The sequence below is a fragment of the Lissotriton vulgaris genome, chromosome 8 (genome assembly GCF_964263255.1).
Source record: "Lissotriton vulgaris chromosome 8, aLisVul1.2, whole genome shotgun sequence".
In the NCBI taxonomy this organism is placed as follows: domain Eukaryota; kingdom Metazoa; phylum Chordata; class Amphibia; order Caudata; family Salamandridae; genus Lissotriton; species Lissotriton vulgaris.
Genome location: NC_141696.1, coordinates 332,424,106 through 332,446,360, shown reverse-complemented (window position 1 = coordinate 332,446,360; position 22,255 = coordinate 332,424,106). Strand labels below are relative to the sequence as shown.

The window sequence follows — 22,255 nt, the reverse complement described above, 5'->3', positions numbered from 1 at the left end:
TTCTAAGGGGACGCATAACGAACATCACCTCCTCCTAGCAATGCAATTATTTGTATCCGCCCTATTAAATTCCCACCTTTTCTTAAGCCTTCGGCGTGCTTGCTCTTCTCATCACCAAACACATTCTAAACAGAGCTTGAATCCTGGAAGACCGACACCTACTTAATATCTCTAGGTAACTGCAATAGTTTAGTGCAGGGCTTTTTGCTTAGGTTCTGTAGTACTTGACGGTGACTGGGACATATCTGTGATAATCCAATATTTTGTTAGGGCAATTATACCCCTAGGCAAAGAGTGACAGAACACTGATGACCACCAAATGGATAACTAAGATATATTCCCTTTGAACGCTAGACTCTTCAGGGGTAATGAGGATGAGATGTCCAGGTTTGTTCTAGAGCAGGGGTGTTCAACACAAGCCCAGGAGGGTCTGACCCATATGAGATTTTCAGCCTAACCAATTGTAAAGTAAATGAGCTCCCTTTGGATTTAACGAACATACATTCATCTCACCCGGAAGATCTGGCCTTCGAGGACTCCACCGTCCTACAAAGTGATAGTTCCCTAATACTCCTCCCATGTTGTTCAAGTGAAGGAGGAAAGGGGCCTTGTCAATCAACCCCCTCCTATCTGAGCAAGGGAAGAGTGTTTGGGGTTCCAAGTGAAAACACACACAATTCTTCTGTTTCCTATCTGATATCATTTGAGAACTCTCAGTGGGAAATATTTAGAATAGCAATAGTATGGTAAATTTGAAAAATGGGGATTTTTTCACCTAGAGGTTCTTAGTGACAACAAACAGACACAGGGAGCGAAGCTCGAGTTATCTATGATGCGACTCAGAACCCGCAGGTTAAAAACATCCCCATTATTCATATGTTACACATCTATAATTAAATGCTGTATATGATTTAAACTAATCATCTGCCTCGGCTTCCAACATATAAGCAGTTCAGAAGGAGTAATAGGAGTGTTTTAAAAGTGCTGTAAATATATGCAAAATCTTGGGCTGCAAACTATATTGAGTCATGGTATGGAGGCATTTTAATGTTTATATTTTTGTAATTGTATAAACTAAGTATATGGCGTTGAAATCTATATTATTGAAGTGGTGTTTTAAGCTATTTTAAAAATATTGTATATTTTTTATGAATTGTGTGTATATTTCTATAAGAATGTATTTATTGGAAATAAAGTATTATGACTTCGAGTATTAGGGGTGGGATATATAACATACAAAAAAAATGTTTTTAAAAACCTCGCCTCCTGACACCTAACTTGTACACCATTGAGGTTACCTGCCCTCCCTCAACGTAATACTCCCCAAATAAATAAACAAACAACAAAAGAAACGCCCATCTTTCAGCCACCCCACCAACCTGTGGCAAAAGCCCCCCCCCCCCCCCCCCACCTGAACTGTAAAATTATTATGTAGCCTTCCGCCACTTACCCCATCACCCTCTGACCATTCCATCACCACCCACCTTAATGCTGCGCTCACCGCTCTCACTTTAAGAGTGGAGAACCAGAAAAGTGCTGACAAGCGGCTCGAAGAGCTACTCGTCCGCAAGGATTCATTTTCCTAATCTCTGCCACCCAAACCTGCTACTCAACACCACTTCAAGGTTCCCACGCTCTGCAAACTGAAAAGTAGTGGTAACTACCGGTGGTCAAACGACCTTAAGAAGGCAATGCACTGCCTGCATCTCTTTCAGGATACAAAGGACCTTGGAAAATCTTTAAAAGCCCCCTAAACATATCCGTTATGCCGGCTATTCGAATAAAGGCCGAAATCTCAACCATCCTAAAAAAGGTTCTTGGTCTCTGTATTGGGTTTGGCAGTTAGCAGTTCAAAGTGTAACTAAAATTGGCCTCCAGTGCCTCTCAGATCAAATCCTCTGTACTCAAATCCTATAAGTGAATGAATGAATGAATGCATGTGTACAGATACTTCCCAAAATATCTCACCTCTGTTTGTATACGAAGTTGGTTGCACAGACCTTCTTTATCTTGTAATAATCGCTTTTCCGAATATTTGAGTTTTTCCAGCGTGATTTTCAGATCCGCCAATTCTTTCTTTGGATCAGTTACGCCATCTGCCTGGACAAATGTTTCCGCTTTATGATGCTTGGCATACTCCACTGAAGATGTGCTTTTCCCAGGAACAGTATGGATAATAGAAGCTTTGGGAACTACGATCCTTACAGCTTCAATCTCAACGGACTTGTCACTTTGGATTTTCCCAAACTGGAGCACCCCAGGACTGAGGGAAGGTGAAGGGGGTGGTGCAGCTTTCCTTCGAGGACTGTGGTGAGTGTGAACTGGAGAACTCGTCTCTACAGCTTTAGAAGGGTTCTCTGTTTCCATTCCATCTCCAGGGCCACGGATTGGAGCAGAGGTCCGCACTAGAACAGTCATGTGAAGAAAACATTGTTATTTGCCAGCTATTCATTCGGAGTAGTAGCAGTTCAGATGTTTCTATTCCTACAGAAACCACAGAGGAGCATACAAGATTCACCTTAACATCAAGGCACAAGCCAGACTGAACAACCTGTAAAGTTGACGTGCCCAGCATTCACTCACTCTGGCAAGAATTTACCATTTTCAGAGTATGCAATATCTTTGATTTTTTAACTAACATATATTATTTCACATACAACATGTACATAGAAATAAAGATTCCATAATTGTAAACAGCAAAATGCACTTTTTTTGTGGGGGAGGGGTTGGGAAGGAGTGGCCTCGCATATTTGCAGCTGCCAAGTACTCCCTAAAGACAAGAAGAGTGGGGATCAATGACAGAGGTGTTGGGGGAGGGGTAGGTGTGTAGTAAATGCCGACAAGATGCTGGGTTAGTGGAGAAGGTGCCAATCAGTAAAGAGGGTGTGGTGCCTAAAAGTGACATAAGAGAAAGTTGCATAGGTGTGCACATTAAGGGAGCGACATAGAGTAACAGAAAAAGCGCAGGAGCGTGTATTTTACTAAGAAAGGATACGAGAGCTAAAAAAAACACACCTGCGCTCACAGAAAGCTGAAGAAAAAATGTAGTTCCCAGAATGTAAGCAGAGGAAGGTTACAAGACATCCAAAAAAAAAAAAAAAGATGGTCAAGAAGCTGAAGGAAAGGGACATTCGAAACAGAAGGAAGGAAAGCCAATGAATAAGAAGCAAGCGAATGAGACCGAAGAACCCAACCAATAACAAGCCAACCCAAAGCCCAGAGGGTATTCTCCACAATAGGTCTACAACACACAGCTAAATGATGTCTGTAGCGAACACCTAAACGTTATAATAATTACAATTGTATTTGTTAAATAATGTGTGATAACGGTTATTAAACAATGCATCCATATCTATTCAGATATTCTGATTAAACACAGTGATTATGATTTTGTAGAAGTGGGAGTTAAAACATAAGTCATATCCCAATTCATAAGCGTGTTAAGAATTAAAATACTTACTTTTTGTGGTTTCTTGAACAGCGGTCATGTTAATACCCAACTAAACTCTTCCCTTGAGTGGAAGACGGCAACAACTGCTCACTGTAAAAGAAAGGAGCAGTAGTTTCAAATATTATCAACACAGCAGCAGCAAGAAACGGTTTAGGAAAGAAGGTATGAAGAGACTGATAAACATTTTTTTAGCTAGAATTTCATTTATGAAGAAAATACATACATGTAAAGCATAAAGTGTCTCAAACGGAAAAGCAGTAGGGAAAGAATGGGTACAGGAACGTTAAAAATATATTCAATACTCATACAGGTGCAAGTCCAACCAATCGGATTTAATATCAATTAAAAATCCCCTTTAAGGTTGGCTTTCACAATTTTTCTCAGTAGCGACTGTTAAACTCTAGGTCTGCAGTCTTCTTTGTTCTACACATATGGTAGGTAGGTATCTTTGTAACTCTGTGCAAGATCAAAAAAAACAAGCATTGGCTAAGCCGATAGGTCTGGCTTCGATGTGTGAAAGTGAACCTCATTTATGCATGCTGGTGCTGATTTATTAAAGACATATAGGGAAACCTAACCCTCGTAATCATTCAATGAGTGTCTTAACTTGACGCAAGGATCAAACAATTTACTGATGTATGAGCTTTTTTATTACATTTTTCTTTTCAAGAAAGCTCAAAATCTTTTACCACAAGTCATAATAAAAGGACACAATGTAATCAAAGTACATTCGGTTTCTCACCCAAAAACATTTTTAGACATACAGATACCACATTAATAAAGTAATATTCAAAAACAACAGACAAACAAAAGGCAACAATTTTTTGATACATCAGTTCATGCTGCTTAACAATGAAACAAAGCGGTACAAAAGGGGGTGGTGACAGACGGAGTGTTTGATTGGTTCAAATGCTCCGTCCATCACCACCCCCTTTTGTAACAATGAAACAAGGCTTGATTTAGTCTGTTCTCATGATTTACATAGAGCCACATACCTGCCGAACGCCGCATTAAGTGCACTTGCCGCTTGTGGAAGGTACGCTTTCCTTTCATTCTAACGGTTTCGACATTAATGACGGTATATCTAAATGGTTTTTCATTCTGCTTTTAAGACATGCTAACAAGTGCTTTTAAATATTTGTTTTTGTAGCGAGAACCAAAAGTCATAGCCGCGTTACAAACACTTGACTGCTAATTAGTGCTTCAGGCAGAGAATCTAATAAAAAATTATCATACATCAGTAAATTACTGTTTGATCCTAGTGTTAAGTTAAGACACGCATTGAATGATTACGAGGGGTATGTTTCCCTATATGTGCATAAATTTCAGGCCCTACCTGACCCTTGTCCCAATTTGGGCAAACTTCCCCTTTTTGTAGTGATTTATTAAAGACAGCATTATTGGATTAGCCTTAGCCGGTTTAATAGTATATATGCAGCACTACAGTATGCAAAATGAGAATTTTGACCAAAGCGTTTTTAAAGAAGCAATGTTTAAACTGGCAAAGCCAATAGGTTGCACCTTTGGGACCTCCTCACTGTGCCAATGCTGTGCAGCACCTGCAACACATTGAGATGCGATGAGTCATGGTGCTACTGGTGCTGTGTCGCTCAGTAGGTGAGCATGTGTGAGAGTCACCACGCTTATGTGGTTCCCAACTGAATGACGCTGCAGCAACAAATGATGGACAGAATACTGAATGACTCGAACATTCAGTCCCAGTCAAGAGATCTGGGTTAAATCCATTGTTCTGTTGCTCACTACACCGCCCCAGTTTGTCCCCAGCCATATACAAAATCAGACTTGACCCTGCTCCTCATGGGAACAGTCCGGATCGAACTGCCAAGCCAAGTTCTCCCTGGACCGGAAACAAGCATCCTGGGTTCGATTTCGAGGTATTACCCCATATCAGCCAGGCTCCTGACTTGGTTCTGGTCAGCTCTTCCCCCTTACCCTGGGTTTGGCTCCAAACTGTGTAGGGTGTCAAATGCAAGGTTCCTTTATGTGGACTGCAGGCAAGGCCCTTTGAAATGTAATCAGGACAGGGTACAGCTCATCCCCAGTCATCCTATCAGGAAGACCCACTCCCCTTGCAGCTATTCTTTGTGCCTATGCCTGGAAGCAATACACAAAAACATAACAGGAGAACCATCCAGTCACACGGGCAGAAATGCAACTTTGGTTTCTAAAGGAAAATATAAACTTTTTAAACTTAAAATCCGACTTCAGCATTAAAAAGGATTTTAAAATACAATTAATTTGAATGTAAACAGCATATCTCGAGTTGCTGCCAATCTGCAGTTAGCACTTAAACGTAAAAAGACATTCCGGCATTAGTATATGGGTGGGATAGGCCTTGCAACAGTGAAAAATGATTTTAAAAGTATTTCCATGTCTGGACATGTAAAATGTAAGCACACATGTCCTACTTTTTAAATACCATGCACCTTGCCCTCTGAGCATTTAGGGCATAGTATTGGGGTAACTTGTAAGTATTAAACCTTTTTCCAGGCCCAAAAGTTTTATTTTACCAGGTTGAAATGGTAATTTAAAACTGGACTATAGGCTGCAGTGGCAGGCCTGACACATGACAAAAGCTAATTTAGTTGGTGGCACAATGTGTGTTACAGCCCATAAGTAGCATTTAATTTAGATGCCCTGTGTGCATGCAATACCCAAATACTAGAGACTTACAAGTAAATTAAAATGTACCAATCAGGTGTAGGGTAACTTTACAGACCCCCCAGGATATTGCTTCATGGATTCGCAAATTTAACGGCACAAATATGAAAAATTAGCTGCATTGTTGCGCCACTATATTTTACTCATAATCATTCATTTTCAGCTTTAAAACAATGGAAACTGTTTTAGCAGAGTATTCCACTTTGAAATAGGCCCTGGTGTGATGTCATTTCATGTGATGTCATTTAATGCCAGGATACCTGCCAGGTGACAGTCGCGCTCTATAAATATTTTAAATAAATAATAATAATAAATAATAATAATGTGATGCCCCTTCCACTACCCCAAGCATTTTAGTGAATTGACGCCCATGCTCTAGTTAGCCATGTTACCCCCTCACCTTCCATGTCCAATGGACCTGTATTTAAAAAAGATCTTGATGCGTTGAGACAAGTAATACTTTCATATATTAAAGCAACTTCTGAATTTGAAAGGTTTATTAAAAAGGTCTTTCTATTTTAGCTTTTACGTATATAGTTAGTAAGAAATAAATATACTTGAAAAAAATTAAAATAGCCTATTTCCGTGATTTATTGCAGTACAACTTTGCTATAACATGAAGTATAACATGAGTATATGGGCTGACGTTGAATGTTTGCTTAGCCCATGTTAACAGCTCATAAATCTCTTGTGTTCATCTTATAACTGCTGTAGAAGTTTAGTGGTGCATGGATTGATGGTGTACGTGTCATCTCCCTGCTTAGGAATGAGAGATCGGCTGCTGGCACACACAATGTTTATTATGTGTCTCCGTCCATTCATTTTCATATGATTTTTGCAGCTGTAATCTAAGATGCTTGCTCTCACTTCTACCTTTTACATTTGCCAGTATGCAACAAAGTCACACTTCTTGCATATTCCGTGCCCTAGTGAGCCACGGGCATGACACTTAATGTGTAAGGTATTCATAATGCTCTGCGGCAGCTAGCTTCAGAACCGGAAGCTTGATGATCACCTTGGTGGCCCGCCCTCTGGGAATGGCTCTCTTTTGCTCCGCTCTGTCCACTGCAAGGGATCTAACGTCGTTCAGATTCCCTGGAGCGCCCGGATTTGAAAGTGCAGGCAGCTGTGCGGTGCCCAACCAGCCAGCCCCTTGTGCATGCATGTTTGGCCATGCGTTACTACAAGGTACCCATCCGACATCCGCACTACCTGCTGCAGACATACATCAGTGTCGGCCCGCATCCCCTTAAAGCGGGCCGAACCCTTATTCATGGTGGGGGCTGCGTTAGACCAGGGGTCTCTAACCTTCTCTGTAAGCAGACCTACTTCCGTGCAATGAAAATCATACCGAGCTGCTAACATTATTAGTGTTTTTTATACGGACTACATCAGGCAAGATTATTTTAGTGCCCACCCCATTCATGATTACCAGCAGTTAGTTGTCGGCCTCAGTGCTTCATGAGGGGTTTCCAGCAGTAATGTAACAAGGCTTTGCCAATTTGGAATTCCTTTACATGTATAATACATACCAGACATAGCTGCAATACCCCCGGCACCAAGTGATAATAATAATAATTCTGCCCAATGAGTTATTGAACACATCAATCAATTAATATATTTAGCAAATAGAACCATTTCTCAAAACATCAGCCCATGAGCTATGAAAATACACATATTTTCGTTTCAAATACATACTTTTCAGTTTTGGTATGTGCATTTTAATTCAGCCTAGATAATCTTCTCATTTAGTATGTTGCATTGCAAACAGGAAAGCTACTTACATGTAGCTGTAGAGCTACTGGTAGCTCATGAGCTACGTGTTGGAGAAGCCTCCTTTAGACCTTGCTAGTGAATGGCTTGGACCATCATTTTATGGTTGTGCAGCAATACAGTTTTGGCTGTCGAATTAGTAAATGTGTACTATCTCATCATTTTATTTTGATATGTGGTGAATTAAACCTTACCAGAACTGGTGGACTTTCCGTGAAGAATCTTCAAAGTATAGTACTGTTTGAATACACATAGTTCTGAGTGTGGCTTAATACAGAGATGTGTTTCACTGTAGAAAAAAAATTCTAGATAGTTTGCGCCCTGTACACTAGTGCAGTCTGTATTTCAAACTATTAACTAGTGTTATTTTGTTGATGGGGCAACCCTGTATCATCTTCCCTCGAAGCTTTCTCATCACTGGATGTACCTTTTTTTCTATATTTACGAGATTTGAAGTGACAGCAATTTCTTAAACCAACGTATTCCCTCACTTTCCCCACGTACGCATTTCTCTGGTGGTTGTTTACATTTATACAGCCGCGCAACACCCATTGGGCTCACCCCCCCCCCGCCCCCCCGCCCCCCCCCCCCCCCCCCCCCCGTCGCCTCCTCTGCCCGGGCTAAGATGACACGCACTGAAATGGTGCAGGAAGGCTGCGCATCCGATCCGAGAATGTGATTGTTTTAATGATTTCTGAGAGGCCCAGCAGCCCAAGCCAGACAGCGAGCCTCTAAAAAGTTTCAGCGAGTGAACCAACCCCCCTGCCCTGACCTCTTGTGTTTCCTTTAGAGTGGCGCAGAGGTGAAATCCTTGCCTGAAGGCAGGGATTTCACCTAAGCACTTGATGGGTTGTGAGCATGGGGTGTGAAGATGTGCACAGCAGGGGGAAGGCATGGCCAGTTAAGGTGATGCTTTTCCTTTGTAAAGGAATTTCTGCTGGCATCTTAGCACAGGGTGTGCTGTCTGTGCACTTGTATAGATGTGTATTCCATACAAGTGCACAGACAGCAAACCCTGGGCTATGACGCCAGCAGGAATTAATTTACAAAGGAAAAGCTTCACCTGCACTGGCCATCCCTTTCCCCCTGCTGTCTGTGCATTTGACCCACATTGATCTACACAGTGAGACCTTCGGGAGGGGCTGGATGCCAGGACACAGTGCTGCTGATCAGCCAGTCTCCACAGTATAGTATCAGAAGAGCAGGAAGCAGTTTTTTGTTTAAGTTCCAGTAACTTTAATGCATTTTTCAGCACAGCATTACCTACTGCCTGCATATCTAGGTTACAGTGAATGTAGTTCTTGACTTACATACATAGAAACGTCAAAGAGGACAGTCCCCTCCAAATATGCAAATGTAGTGTAAGTTTGTAGTGTTTATTTTTTTGGGGTGCTAGTGGGTAATTTTAGAGTTCAGGGTGGGTGTGGGTTTTAGGGTGCCAGTGAGTAATTTTATGGTTCAGGGTGGGTTACGGATTGGGGTGCCAGGGGGTAATTTTAGGGTTCTGAGCGGGTATGGGTTTTGGGATTCCAGGGGGCAATTTTAGGGTTCAGGGTAGGTATGGGTTTTGGGGTGCCAGGGGACATTTTAGGGTTCAGCGTGGGTATGTGTTTTTGGGTGCCAGGGGTAATTTTAGGGTTCAGGGCACGTGTGGGTTTTGGGGTGTCAGGGGGCAATTTTAGGGTTCAGGGTGGGTATGGGTTATGGGGTGCCGGGGGGGAATTTATGGTTCAGCATGGGTATGGGGTTTGGGGTGCCAGGGGTAATTTTAAGGTACAGGGTAGGTGTGGGTTTTGGGGTGCCATGGGATTAATTATAGGGTTCAGCGTGGGTATGTGTTTTATAGTGCCAGGGGTAATTTTAGGGTTTAGGGCAGGTGTGGGTTTTGGGGTGCCAGGGGATAATTTTAGGGTGTGGGGTGGGTATGGGTTTTGGGGTGCCGGGGAGGGATAATTTTAGGGATAGGATGGGCATGGGTTTTGGGGTGCCAGGGGTAATTATAGATTTCAGGGCAGGTATGGGTTTTAGGATGTGAGGGGGTTAATTTTAGGGTTCAGCATGGGTATGTGTTTTGGTGTGCCAGGGGTAATTTTAAGATTCAGGGTGAGTATGGGTTTTGGGGGGCAATGCATCAAGCTAACAAAAATGTGTGCTTTAATTGCTGTCCAGTTTCAAATGCAGAATTCACCACATTTTTTTCTCAGCTTGACCTGAGCATTAACCGATCCTGATTATCTGCCATTTTAGCTCCGCCTCATTGATTTACATTAGCCACGCCCCCTCATCTGCCATGTTAGCCCCCCCCCCCCCCGAAATTAAGACCTAGTTGCGCCCCTGCATTTATACATCTTGTACTACCAAAATGTAAATGGCATCATGGAAGTGCACCAGTACACTTTGTGCCCTCATCTACAAATATTTTGCTTCATAATTTTATGTGAACCCTGATTACCTGCAATTCTAGACAAGTGAAGAATTATCATCAAAATGTAAAAACCTTTTCCCCCGCATTCCTTCATTTTCACGGGCACTTCTGTAAAAACTGCGGCATTTTTACAAAATTGCAGATTTCGCAGCAAAGTGCGAAATCCTGGAGGGTCTGATTTTATTAATTTTTCAAGGGCGAGCACAAGCTCTTTACCACAGGTTAGCAGGGAAGAAGTGCACAGAGTCCTAAAAGCCAACAAAAACAGGCTCAGCAAAGGGAGGAAAATCTGGGGTGACTGGGAAGAAAGGGCCAGGACCAACAAGGATTGATTGTAGATTTCCCAGAATGCCACAAAAATGTACCTGAAGAGTGTAACCCTTGATGTAACACCTAACCAAGGGAAGGCAATATTGATAAACTTCAATTACAATTTTTACATGCTCAGTCCAAAAAGTAACACTTGAATTGTATTGAATAGCTACTTGTATTCACTCTGTAATGGGATTACATTCCTGTTAAGTCGTAGGTGTTTAATGTACAACTAGCATTTTTCTCCAATCAAACAGATATGTTTTTGTTAACTAGACCACTTGCACTGAAGAACCCAATGCAATGACAATTAGGGCCAAAGCATACATGGTTGCTTTTCAAAGTCTCTGCCTTTTCTGTACAGAGAGCAGCAACAGGAGTGCAACCCAAAACACATTTATTTTTGCATTCATTCACTGCTGCTTTTCCCTGCCTTTACTCACTGTCCTCTACACAACTTTGTTTTTATTTTTATTTACTCCTCCACCCATTGCTTCTCTCACCAACTCCTCTGTTTCTCGTCCACGCCTTGCAGTCCTTTTAATATTTATTTTGAAATATGTGTACATTTCTGTAGATTCCTGCAGCTTCCGTTTGCTGGCAACCAGTGGCCTCTGGCATACTGGATCAGTAAATAAAAAAAAATTCAAATAGCGCTGTGTCATTCAGTTGATGCAGCAACAAATGATGGACGGAATGGTGAAGAAATCAAACATTCTACCCCAGTCAAGAGATCTGGGTTATATGCATCGTTGTTTTGCTCACTACGCCACCTCAGTTTGGACCCAGCCATTTGCAAATCAGTCTTGACCCTGCTCCGCATGGGAACAGTCCAGATCGAACTGCCAAGCCGTGTCCTCTCTGAACCGGGAACAAGCATCCTGAGACCGGTTTCAGGGTATATCACCCCATATCAGCCAGGCTGGCTTGAATTCAGTGGCACAGCGAGAAAGGGACCCATGTCTGGGCATACCCATCCTAGTTAGGGCAAAAAGTGCTGCAGCAACAAATGATGCTGAAGAAATCAAACATTCTCCCCCAGGTCAAGAGAGCTGGCATAAGTACATTGTTCTTTTGTTCTTTATGCCACCCCAGTTTGGACCCAGCCATATGCAAATCAGTCTTGACCCTGCTCCTCATGGCAATAGTCCAGCCCGAACTGCCAAGCCAGGTCCTCCCCGGACCGGAAACAAGCATCTTGAGACCGGTTTCGGGGTATATGACACCTCATCAGCCAGGCTAGCTTGAATCCAGTCGCACAGCGAGCAAGTTACCCACGTCGGGGGCCTACCCATCCCACTTAGTGCGAAAAGTGCTGTCGCAACAAATGATGGACAGAATGCTGAAGAAATCAAACACTTTGGTTAAATAATTTTTATAGGTGTACTGACCAATTGTGGAAGTAAAATGGTGAATATTTGCTCACACTATGCTCACTGTGTGCACATGAGAAAAGTATCACACTTTGAAGTCAATGTTGGTGGTATATTAGTGATTTACTGTTCGTTTGAGATTAGACAATCTTTTATTATCTTTTTGGTATCTTTAGCCCCGAGGAATTCGTGATAACGAGATATATGTTGGCTTTTGTGAAGAATATTTTGGAAGGAAATACAGCACCCGTAAAGAGCAAGACTAAGAGAAAAACGACATTCTAAGACTAAATTATTACCAAATACTACTGTATATAAAATGGTGTGCGCCATATGGGTGTATATAAAAATAACTCCAGGGGGGAGTTGGCGGACCACCTGTTTGAGCAACAGGGACACAACACACTTCCAGAAGTGTCCCTGCAAGTGCCTAGCACCAACTGTACCTGCCTAGACCTAACTGAGCCCTGGTGTCGACCTCTGCCCAGGTGAGTCCTGATTTCCAATAGGTGTTCCCTAAGTCCAGAACCCTTGGCTGGCATCAATGACAACTCTACAACCAATGGGAGTCACTGTTCCTATCAGAAGAAGAGCGGTTGAAGAGCTCTTGTCGTCCGACTACTCTGTTTGTGGGGGACAGTGTGTCCTGGTCATGATGCCCTCACACCCCCCCCCCCCAAGGATGTAATGCTTCATCATTGGGCTATTGCTCCTCGTCGGTCCGGCGCTGCAATGCTCTATGGGTCCCCCGAAGGGGCACTTGGTCTGAGATCCTTTCGATAAAGCCTTTACCCTCTCTTCTTTTGATAGGAGCGGTGACTCTCGTTGGATGTATAGTCTTCCTCTGGAGCACGGGTCACTGGACCTTTATTTAGCTCCCCGTGTCCTCCCTCTTTGTGATTTTGTATCAATGACAACTCCTCATGAAGAAAAGGTGAAGTTACAGAAGTTTTGGAGTCCCTTGCGAACACGAAGTGACTTCTTCGTGCAGAGAATTGACCACCCATGAAGACCGCCAACACAAAGCTCTACCTGGACTTGCGCTTTACGCCATCAGCGATTGTTCGAGACTAGCAACCAATATGAAGCTTCCGCGATGACCAGCACCTCGCTCTACAGCGTCCGTCCGTCCGCAATGTTCAACATGCTCCTCATGATGGGAACTTCCTCCTAGTGGCTCCCGTCAATGGGAATGGAACTGTTCGCTCTGACTTTGAGAAGGTAACTCTTCAGTGGGGCTAAGCTGGTCCCTGCATCTTGTCCACGCACCATTGCGGTTGGCCTGAACTTGTGACATTGCCTCCGGTTCAGTATGACCAGATGTCTCCAAGTGGTACTTTGTGCTTCTTGGCATTATTTTCAACTAAAACTTTAAAAAATAATTTTCCTGTGTCAGAACCCCTTTCAGAGGGCCACTGGGCATTCAAGGGCTACTGTGCCCAGCCATGGTGGTTAAGGCCTTTTACTCCTGATGTCCTGGGGCCTGACCAACTCCTGAGCAACTGGGCCAAGTACCCCTTCTGCACTTAACTCTTACTGGTAGCGGTCATTGAGCAGTCAAGGCTCCCTCAGTGGGGGGGATGTAGATACAGATCAGTGAACATGACTCATATTTCAAAGAGCAAACCGTACAAACAATAAATCAATGTCCAGTCAAATACTTATTTTTATTACAAAAATAAGTATTTTATTTCTAACTCTACACACGCAAAGGTATACTACATTCAGAAGCAACAACACAATCCACCTTGTGGTTGGGCTCTAGTAGTTGTCAGGCAAATCCATGTCCCACCCTCCTTTATCTAACGTGTTTGGGGTTATTGCCCATTCACTGGGTGCTGCATCCAGGGAATGCACAGTTTTAGGCCGTACTCAAGAGTTCCCCATTGACTCTTTAGGGTTTTAGTCAAAAATGTTGATGGTGCCACAACACATTAGCAGTGAGTCCCCCTGGGCCCAACCAGTTCACGTCTTACCCGATCTCCCAGCACAGAAGAGTTCCGCGGTGCAGAAGGTGCCCTCGGTGCGAGCACCCGTGGCTCTGGCTCTCCTTAGAGAAATCTGGCTGCCCGAGGCCCACGTACCAGCTCCCGGCAGTGCAGGCTCTCCCTCGAGCGACGCTCCCCAAGTTTTCAGTTGTTGGAGCAGCTCTCAGTTAATGTAGATGTGGTAAATAGTCTTCACACAGTTTGGAGGGGAAACGGGGACTCTGGGGGGCACAAATCCTTCCTTCAGCTCCTGATTGGAGCACAATGAGGGTGGCAGGTTATCCACGGCGTCCTCTGCAGTTCTCAGTGGTCAGTCAGGAATGTTCCCTCACAGTGTGGGTGCAACCCACTGAACAACGCTTCAGTCTCTCCTTCAGGCACGGATCCGAATTCCTCTGCCACATTGGTACAGCAGCATCTCCTGGCATATGTAGGCGCCCACACCAAGACAGTTACGAGTGTCACTGCTTCTGTCGAAGTAATACCTTCACTGGTGGCCCCCTCTGGCATACGGGGTCACCGTCGCAGTATGAGTTTGTCTAGTCCCGCACGGCTCTGAGTCTGGCGGCCCTCTCCTGGCATACAGGGGTTGCTGAACCAACACTGAACACGGTCAAAGACCCAATCGGTGTGCAGCCTCACACAGGGATCCCTCTTGCAGGGTTACCCTCCTCACCTAACTCACTCCAGCGCTCTCCTATCCCCAACAGGGTGCACTCGACTTGGCAAGGAGGCAGGTGCTTCAGGGCAGGTGATCTTAGTGTCCTGGGTGATGTCCCCTCACCCAGCAGGGAGACTAGCAGGTCCTTGCCCCCAGTCTTGGTCACAGGCAGAAGACTTGCGGAGCTTCCCCTTCTTACACAGCCCATTTGGCTGCTTGGAAGAGGACACGTCTTGGGGTCTCAACCTCCCCTTATTATAGCCTTTTTCTAGACGCCAAAATATAATATAGCAGCTGATTCTTTAGAATGTTATATTAGGGTGCTGCTTCTTTTGACGTGTGCCCTTCTCTTTTTCTTTTTTCCACATAAAAGACTGTGTTACAGCAGGCAAGACTCCGAAGCGGACTGTCCCACAACACAATTCATGTGAGGGACCAGAGTTCACACCTGGATGTCAGCCACAGCGATTTGTGCATCAAAAGGTTAATCCCACACCTCCAGCCCTACTCTTTATGATTCCCATACCAGCCCCATCTTCTTTCCTGAGATTGTTCAGGCACCTGTCCTGTGATCTATCCCTGAATCAAAGACCAGTCTTTTGAAGTGTAAAGGGAGTCTCTATCTTTTTTTCCTTCCAGTGTGTTTCCCACCCAGTTCAAAGGAATGCAGCAATACACAAATCTTTCTGGGGGGATTCCCCTCTCCCTCATGTCTTCACCAGGCAGGCACAGGCTTCTCAAAATGGAACCCAGGGTCTTTCAAATGATGTACCATTGCAGACACATTTTCTCAGAGAACATTCACAGCACACTTACTGTCCAGCACTAGCACCGCCATGCACTGCACCATTACATGTACACATGCATTCAGCACACACACACTCCGTCTGTGCGCGCTGTTTGGCACTGAAGCTTTTCTATTTTTAACCAGGGTGTGCTATTTACAAACACACCCACACCCAGAACACACAATGACCATGAGCGTGCTACGCAACACTTCACCCTTCATGTGTTGTATTTCATGCAAGGACACGCACCCAGCACATGCTCTCATTGCGCATGCACTGCACAGTACTATAACTCTTGGTTCATGTATACCTTATGGCATACATTCACCCTGTACATGCACTAACCACACACATACTGCACAGTGCTGCTATATCCCTGTACCGTACCCTTCCCAAACACACACACAACCAGAGCAGTCACTACTCCCGTGCTGTGCAGCCTTTCACAGTCATCCAGAGCATCGCCTCGACTGCCCGCTTGGACCCCATTCACGGCCCTTAGATCACCAAGTACACGGTCGGGAATTGCCGCCGATCTACCAGTAAGCAGCGCTTTATCAATTCTTAGCTGCTGAAATCGCATCTTTACCAAGCTGTGGAGTTCACTCCGGAACCCCAGCCCGCAATTTTTGCAAAAACAATCACTGGTTTTATTATCACTCGCGCCGATTCACTGCCTGACCACAGCTCTTGTCATACCTGCCTCAGCCGTAGTTAACAATGCAATGTAATACAGGCATGAATTAAATGTCCCGAGGATGATCCCTTTATCTTCGCATAGGGATCAAAACGCCATCAACACTGTATACACTATATGCCTTTGACTGTACTATAGAACATGTCACAATAGTGTATTTATGTTTTATCAGTCTGCATGATTATATTGTACGCAGACCTCTTCTCCTTACCTGATACTCCCCTTTTGTATGTCAAACCTTTCTATATGTAGTAGTAGGACACAGGCTGTGTCTCACTTGGATCTGTATAGAAAACTGACTACTAATCGATATATTGTATATTAAATTCTGTCCGGCTGGACAAAGAATATAGAAATTATTTGATCTATATTTATTTTTACGTTTATTCTACACTGTCTAGGGACCACTGTCTTTAGAAATACTATAAGTACCCAAGGTCCCTGACCACTTGCTCAATTGGGTTCCCTTGTGCCTTTGAAACAACAGAGAACATTCACAGCACACTTACTGTCCAGCACTAGCACCGCCATGCACAGCACCATTACATATACACATGCATTCAGCACACACACACTCCGTCTTTGCGCGCTGTTTGGCACTGAAGCTTTTCTAATTTTAACCAGGGTGTGCTATTTACAAACACACGCACTGCCAGAACACACACTGACCATGTGTGTGCTACACAACACTTCACCCTTCATGTTGTATTTCATGCAAGGACACGCACCCAGCACAAGTACGATAACTCTTGGTTCATGTATACCTTATGGCATACATTCACCCAGTACATGCACTAACCACACACATACTGCACAGTGCCGCTATATCCCTGTACCATACCCTTCCCAAACACACACACAACCAGCACAGTCACTACTCCCGTGCTGTGCAGCCCTTCACATTCACCTGATTTAGGCCAAGGTTTCAGTTAAGCACACAGTGGCAGAACTTTAAAAAGGTGTGTGAACCTGTAGGCCTTAATCCAATGACATGAAAAAATAGTTGTATTCACTACTATCGATCACTACATGGCATTCTGCCATCACCGGACCCATGTTGCTTATCTCCTGGTGAAGGTGGTAGCGCTTTGGGTGCCACTACGGGTCCAACAAGACCGCAAACCATGAGACAAGCTTATGTCATGGTGCACACACATGATCCGTGTTCGCCTATGACTAAAAGAGTGAGCAATAGGGATCCAGACAACAGTACAATTGGGCAGTCAGGGCAGGGGCACAAGTATTCAATCATGCAGAGGATATTTCTGTCCCGACACTCTGGTGCTACTGATTGGATTTCTGTCATTTCACTGTAATTTTATTTATTACATTTTACTATATTGTTCTAACTCAGCTTGGTATTTTTCCTGTGTTGTGTTGCCACTTTAGTACTGTTTATGTGATGCATAAATACTTTACACATTGCCTCTAAGTTAAGCCTAACTTTTTGTGTGCCAAGCTACCAGAGGGTTAAGCACAGGTTACTTCAGTGACTTTTGTGGTTTACCCTGACAAGGTTTGTGTTTATTATCAGAGTGTGGTTTCCACCCCTCTCAACTAATAACCCCATTTCTTACAATAAAGACTGTAGGTGAATTAATTTTCTAGCTTTTTCAATATCCGTTCCTATGCTTGGGAGGGTGTATAGACAGCCTATGAAATACAATGTTCTTCATCCCACAATAGACCAGACACTGCGTCTATCTGAAAGTGCCATATTCACTTCATTTGAATGCGCGGCATAAATAATAAAATCAATCAATCAATCTTATCATTTAGAATTGGTAGTCAATGCACTACCTACAGTTTCAGCACTTGTAGGCTTTCATTTAGACCTGCGAGGAAGCACAATGTCCGCAAAGGCATAATCCTAGATACTATGTCACAGGTGTCTCACCACAGCCGCGAGTGGTTTTACTCCTTACTTACAGGGGCGGCCAAGTCTTGGCTGGAGGTGGCAGACATCCCCTTTAGGGTATAGACACAACTATGCTCCTTTCCCTGTTCTATCTGGCAGCCTTCCCGCACCATCACATGGATCTCACAGCAGAGGAATACCAGTTCAGGGGCACAGGCAGAACAAGTCCTGGTGAGAATGAACAAAGCGAGGATACTTCTGATCTTACCAGAGGTAAACATATGCTAATCTTGCAAAGTGAAATATTGGGGAGTCTCTCACTGGCACAGACATGCATGGGAATAAGGGAATCCTCAGGTGTCCCCCTTGTGGGACAAATGTAATGACTGATGCATCCTAGAAAAGTTATTCCTAGTGATTACTGTAGTACCCCCATGTGTGAGGGTAAAGGGAACTATGTTCACTACTCTCAGGCTTATGGAGTCTTCAAGGCTCTCCCTCGCAGTCTGACGTACCTGCATGGCTGTTAGGCGGATGTCCGAGGACCCTAAAGCCTAAGGGAGGGCAAGTTGAGGCCCTACCACAACCTCAAGACTATCCTGCTTCTTCTTATGCCCATTTTGCAAGCAGATAGTGGGCCACCTCATTCAGACATGGCAGATGTTTAGATGATCGGGATGGTCGGGAGGGTCGGGGGTGGGGGGGGGAGGGAAGGAAATGATCATTAGATTCGAAAAAGCCATGTCTCCATTTTGTGATTGGCAGAGGGAGGCTAAAGTATGCCTCCACAAAGGTGTAGACAGGAGTAACAGAGTCCAACTACAGGCAGTAGGCCACAAACCCAGACCAATTCACCCACTGGGTGGTGGACAGTTTGGTTTTGGTAACAGTAAGACTTCACAATTACTAAACAAGATTAGCTTTCAAGCTCTCGACAAAACACTAAGAATATCCATGTTCAACCAGTTTTCAGACAGAACGATCTGAAGGATTTATTTTTCCTCGCAACTACTCATTCTTAGGATCTAACGAATGCTTATTATTGCAGAGGTCTGCCATGTGTTGGCTGCTTTGTCAAAAAATATTTTTTCTGTTTGGTTACTATACAATTTTGTGAACAGAGCACAATTTTCATTTTAGTGTATACAATCCATACAACTGATGTGTGTCTGCCAGTGCACTCCACATCATCAGACTTTGCATACATTAATGTATGACATTTGGTTAGGCTTATGCCTCGCTGTAGATTCAAATGCTTTGCATGCTCCCTTGATCCGGTGGCTGGCACGAGAATGAGGCTTGCTTTTTTTGTAGAAAACAACTTTCCATCTCAAGTGGCACTTCAGAACAGAGGTGATCTCTGCTTGGAGGGGGCTGAATAGCACAGGAATTAGATGGTTTTAGTGTGTTCTTTTGAAAGATCAGCCAGGACTCTTATGCGAGAATAGCTAAAGACACCATCATTATACGTAATTCAGAATGTAAATTCGGGCCCTATTTAAATACAGCCTCTCCCTGGAAAGGCCAGCACATTATATACAGTGTTTGCTTACCCTGGGCTAACACAAAGTGTTGGGAGTATGTGCTATTTTGAATTGATGCACTCTTCAAGGCTGCCAATAGTAGGTCAGATTTTGGATGACGGCTGGTTTGTTAATTTGTTGAGTTTTTTCTTCTGTGCTCAATGTCTATATGCAATCAAAAAAATCAGTGGTCACTGGCATGGTATAAGTATCTAGCATTTCCCTTAATACCACTATTGATTCCTGTTAGCATTGACCACAAAGTTGGGTAAATCATTATACCAAGTCCCCACATACGGCACAAACTATTTTATTGAAGAAGTCAACATACTTAGTCAAAGGTTCAATTACGGACTGGCAACCAGGTGATGGACCATGTCACCAATTTTTTGTAGTAGAGTATACATGTCTTGGGGTGGAAGGGAATACTGGGAGTTTTGGAAGGAGGGGGCGGACAGGACACGCAAAAACGCACCAAACAGTTTAAAAGAAAAACAAACACTTACCTGCAACCAGCTCTGCCTCGGAGGCGCCAGGAGGCTTGGCACTGCTGCCATCCCTCATTGGCTGAGGGAAGGCAGCTGTCCCAACATCCTCACAGAGTGGGATAGGATCAGTGAGACTGCTTACCCCACCCCACTCTGTCACCGATTGACATTTGACCCCGGGCGGTTCAGGGCTTAAAACTGAAGTGCCCAGGTACAAGGCAATCAGTGACGCTACCCATCGTCAATGAGGGGAGGGCCTCAGGGACCTTTGCTGAGCTGAGGAGGTCATGCCCACAGGAACTGTGACTTCCTCGGCCCAGCAATGTTCAGCTCAGGCAGCCAGAAGCCTGCGCTTAATGTGCATGTCTGGCTCCTGGCTGCCTACCCTGAAAGTGAACAGTGTGTCAGGCTGACCTTTGTTCAACCCGACAGACAGTGTTCATGAGGGGTGAAAAGTGGAAGGATGTGGCCCCTCAGCCCCAATGGACAGGCCACTACTGCGGCCGCCACTGAATAATAGGCGAATAAAAAAAAAAAGATGCTGTCTGAAGAAACAGCATAGAGTACACTCAGCCTAGGCAAAAACCTAAGACAAAGTCATGAGGAACCATGTGGCCCTGTCTTGTACATATCCCCTGTAAATTCTGCCCGTGCCTGTTGGCACATTGGAAAGTGTGTGTTTTTATCTAATGTATTTTGGTATAATACAAAGGCTATTTTTATATATAACCTTGTGTGGAGTTTCCTTTGTGGTGGGCCTTGGGTGTTGTTGCTGGGTGCGCGCGCAAACACTTAACCTACATAGCCTCCAAGTTTAGCCTTGCTGCTCGCGTCACGTTACCTAGAGGGTGAGCAGGGGTTATCTTGGTGTGTAACTCCCTTGCCTGGACTTGGGAATGGTGATCTCTGACTGAATTTGGTGCGAGCCTTGGCCAGCCAGGGATCCCGTTCCTTGTAAGACTACAGTTCATCTGGAAGCTTCTTCATCCAAGTGAAATGTATTCACTGAACAGGTTAATCATGGAAACCATGTAGGCGCGAAAGGTGTGGCACAAGATGTTATAATGCTACATTATGTGTCCATAGGTACAATAAAACATAGGATGGTTTAAATGTACATTTAGTATTTTTCTTTTGTTTGTGTGTGAATGTTCCTCGGAGAAGTGCCAGAAAAGCGTTAAAATCAAGAGTTCTCCCTACGTTCTGTATTGCTCACACATTAAATATGGATAACTAGAAAAGCTTTCAAATCACAAATTTGAGGTTTTCTTCTTCTAGGCGTCCCCTGGAAATACATGTCAATCACTTTCTAACAATCTCTCTAGCTAGGATAACAAGCACCGGCAAAGCCAATAGGGCTCGCCTTTCTATGGCATTCCTGTTATTTTGGCTTTGCAAAGGCTTTTTGGCTACGTTGTTAGATTTATGCATCCAGCTCTATTTCTTTGGGTTACCAATTCAGATGCACCCAAAGCATGATTTCAAGGTTCTGCTTGGTTTTCCAGTGAATTCACTGGAGCTCTCATGACCCACTACCTTTCGTGATATGCTGGTCTATAGAAAGTAACTGAGGCCCAGTGTACCCAAAATTAAAGACTGGGAAGGAGTTCAAAAAACAGAAGAAGGTAATCGCTGCCCTTCCGAGAAGAATAGCATTTTCTGCTTCCCGGCTGGCGCAAATGCAAGGAGAGCCATCCAGAATATCTTCTGTCAAAGAGCTGTGGAAGACAGTACCCTGAACATACTCCCAAAATATTTGTGAACTGGTTTGCAGGGACAGAGGAACCTTTTTGTGGAGTTTTCTTCCATATTCTGAGATACCTGGAATAAAAAATCTCCAAATTAATTCTGCCAACTTTTAATACCAGTTAACTGGTGGAATATGATGAGCAAGGAGTTAATCCCATATAATGCAACTTAAATTGGCTGGGTATATTGAAACACGTCCTTAAGACACCTGCAAAATCTATTTGCCTAATGCCTCCCCCCAACATAGAGGGAATCTAGATTTTTTTTTAGGAAAACGTTTATTTATTGAAGCCAGAACCATCCTTGTGGGTTTCAGGTGACTATAGGAACTCTTTGGATGGGATCCTACAAAACCATTATAACAAAGGCCCAACCTTGTAAGACTACAGTTCATCTGGAAGCTTCTTCATCTAAGTGAAATGTGTTCACTGAACAGGTTAATCATGGGAACCATGTAGAAAAGTTTCCAAATAGGAATGCAGGTTTG

At 43.9% G+C, this 22,255-nt stretch overlaps 1 protein-coding gene across 1 annotated transcript in view; it reads right to left on the bottom strand.

The window, feature by feature from the left end:
* The window catches only part of BLZF1 (basic leucine zipper nuclear factor 1), a 72,867-nt gene that overhangs the window by 37,828 nt on the left and 12,784 nt on the right, over positions 1-22,255 (bottom strand). The window contains exons 2-3 of the mRNA XM_086934093.1: positions 3,461-3,541; positions 1,969-2,405 (exon numbers count right to left, since the gene is read on the bottom strand). Coding sequence (XP_086790219.1) covers positions 1,969-2,405; positions 3,461-3,488 — 465 coding nt within the window. The 5' untranslated portion in view covers positions 3,489-3,541. The remainder of the gene's footprint in view (positions 1-1,968; positions 2,406-3,460; positions 3,542-22,255) is intronic.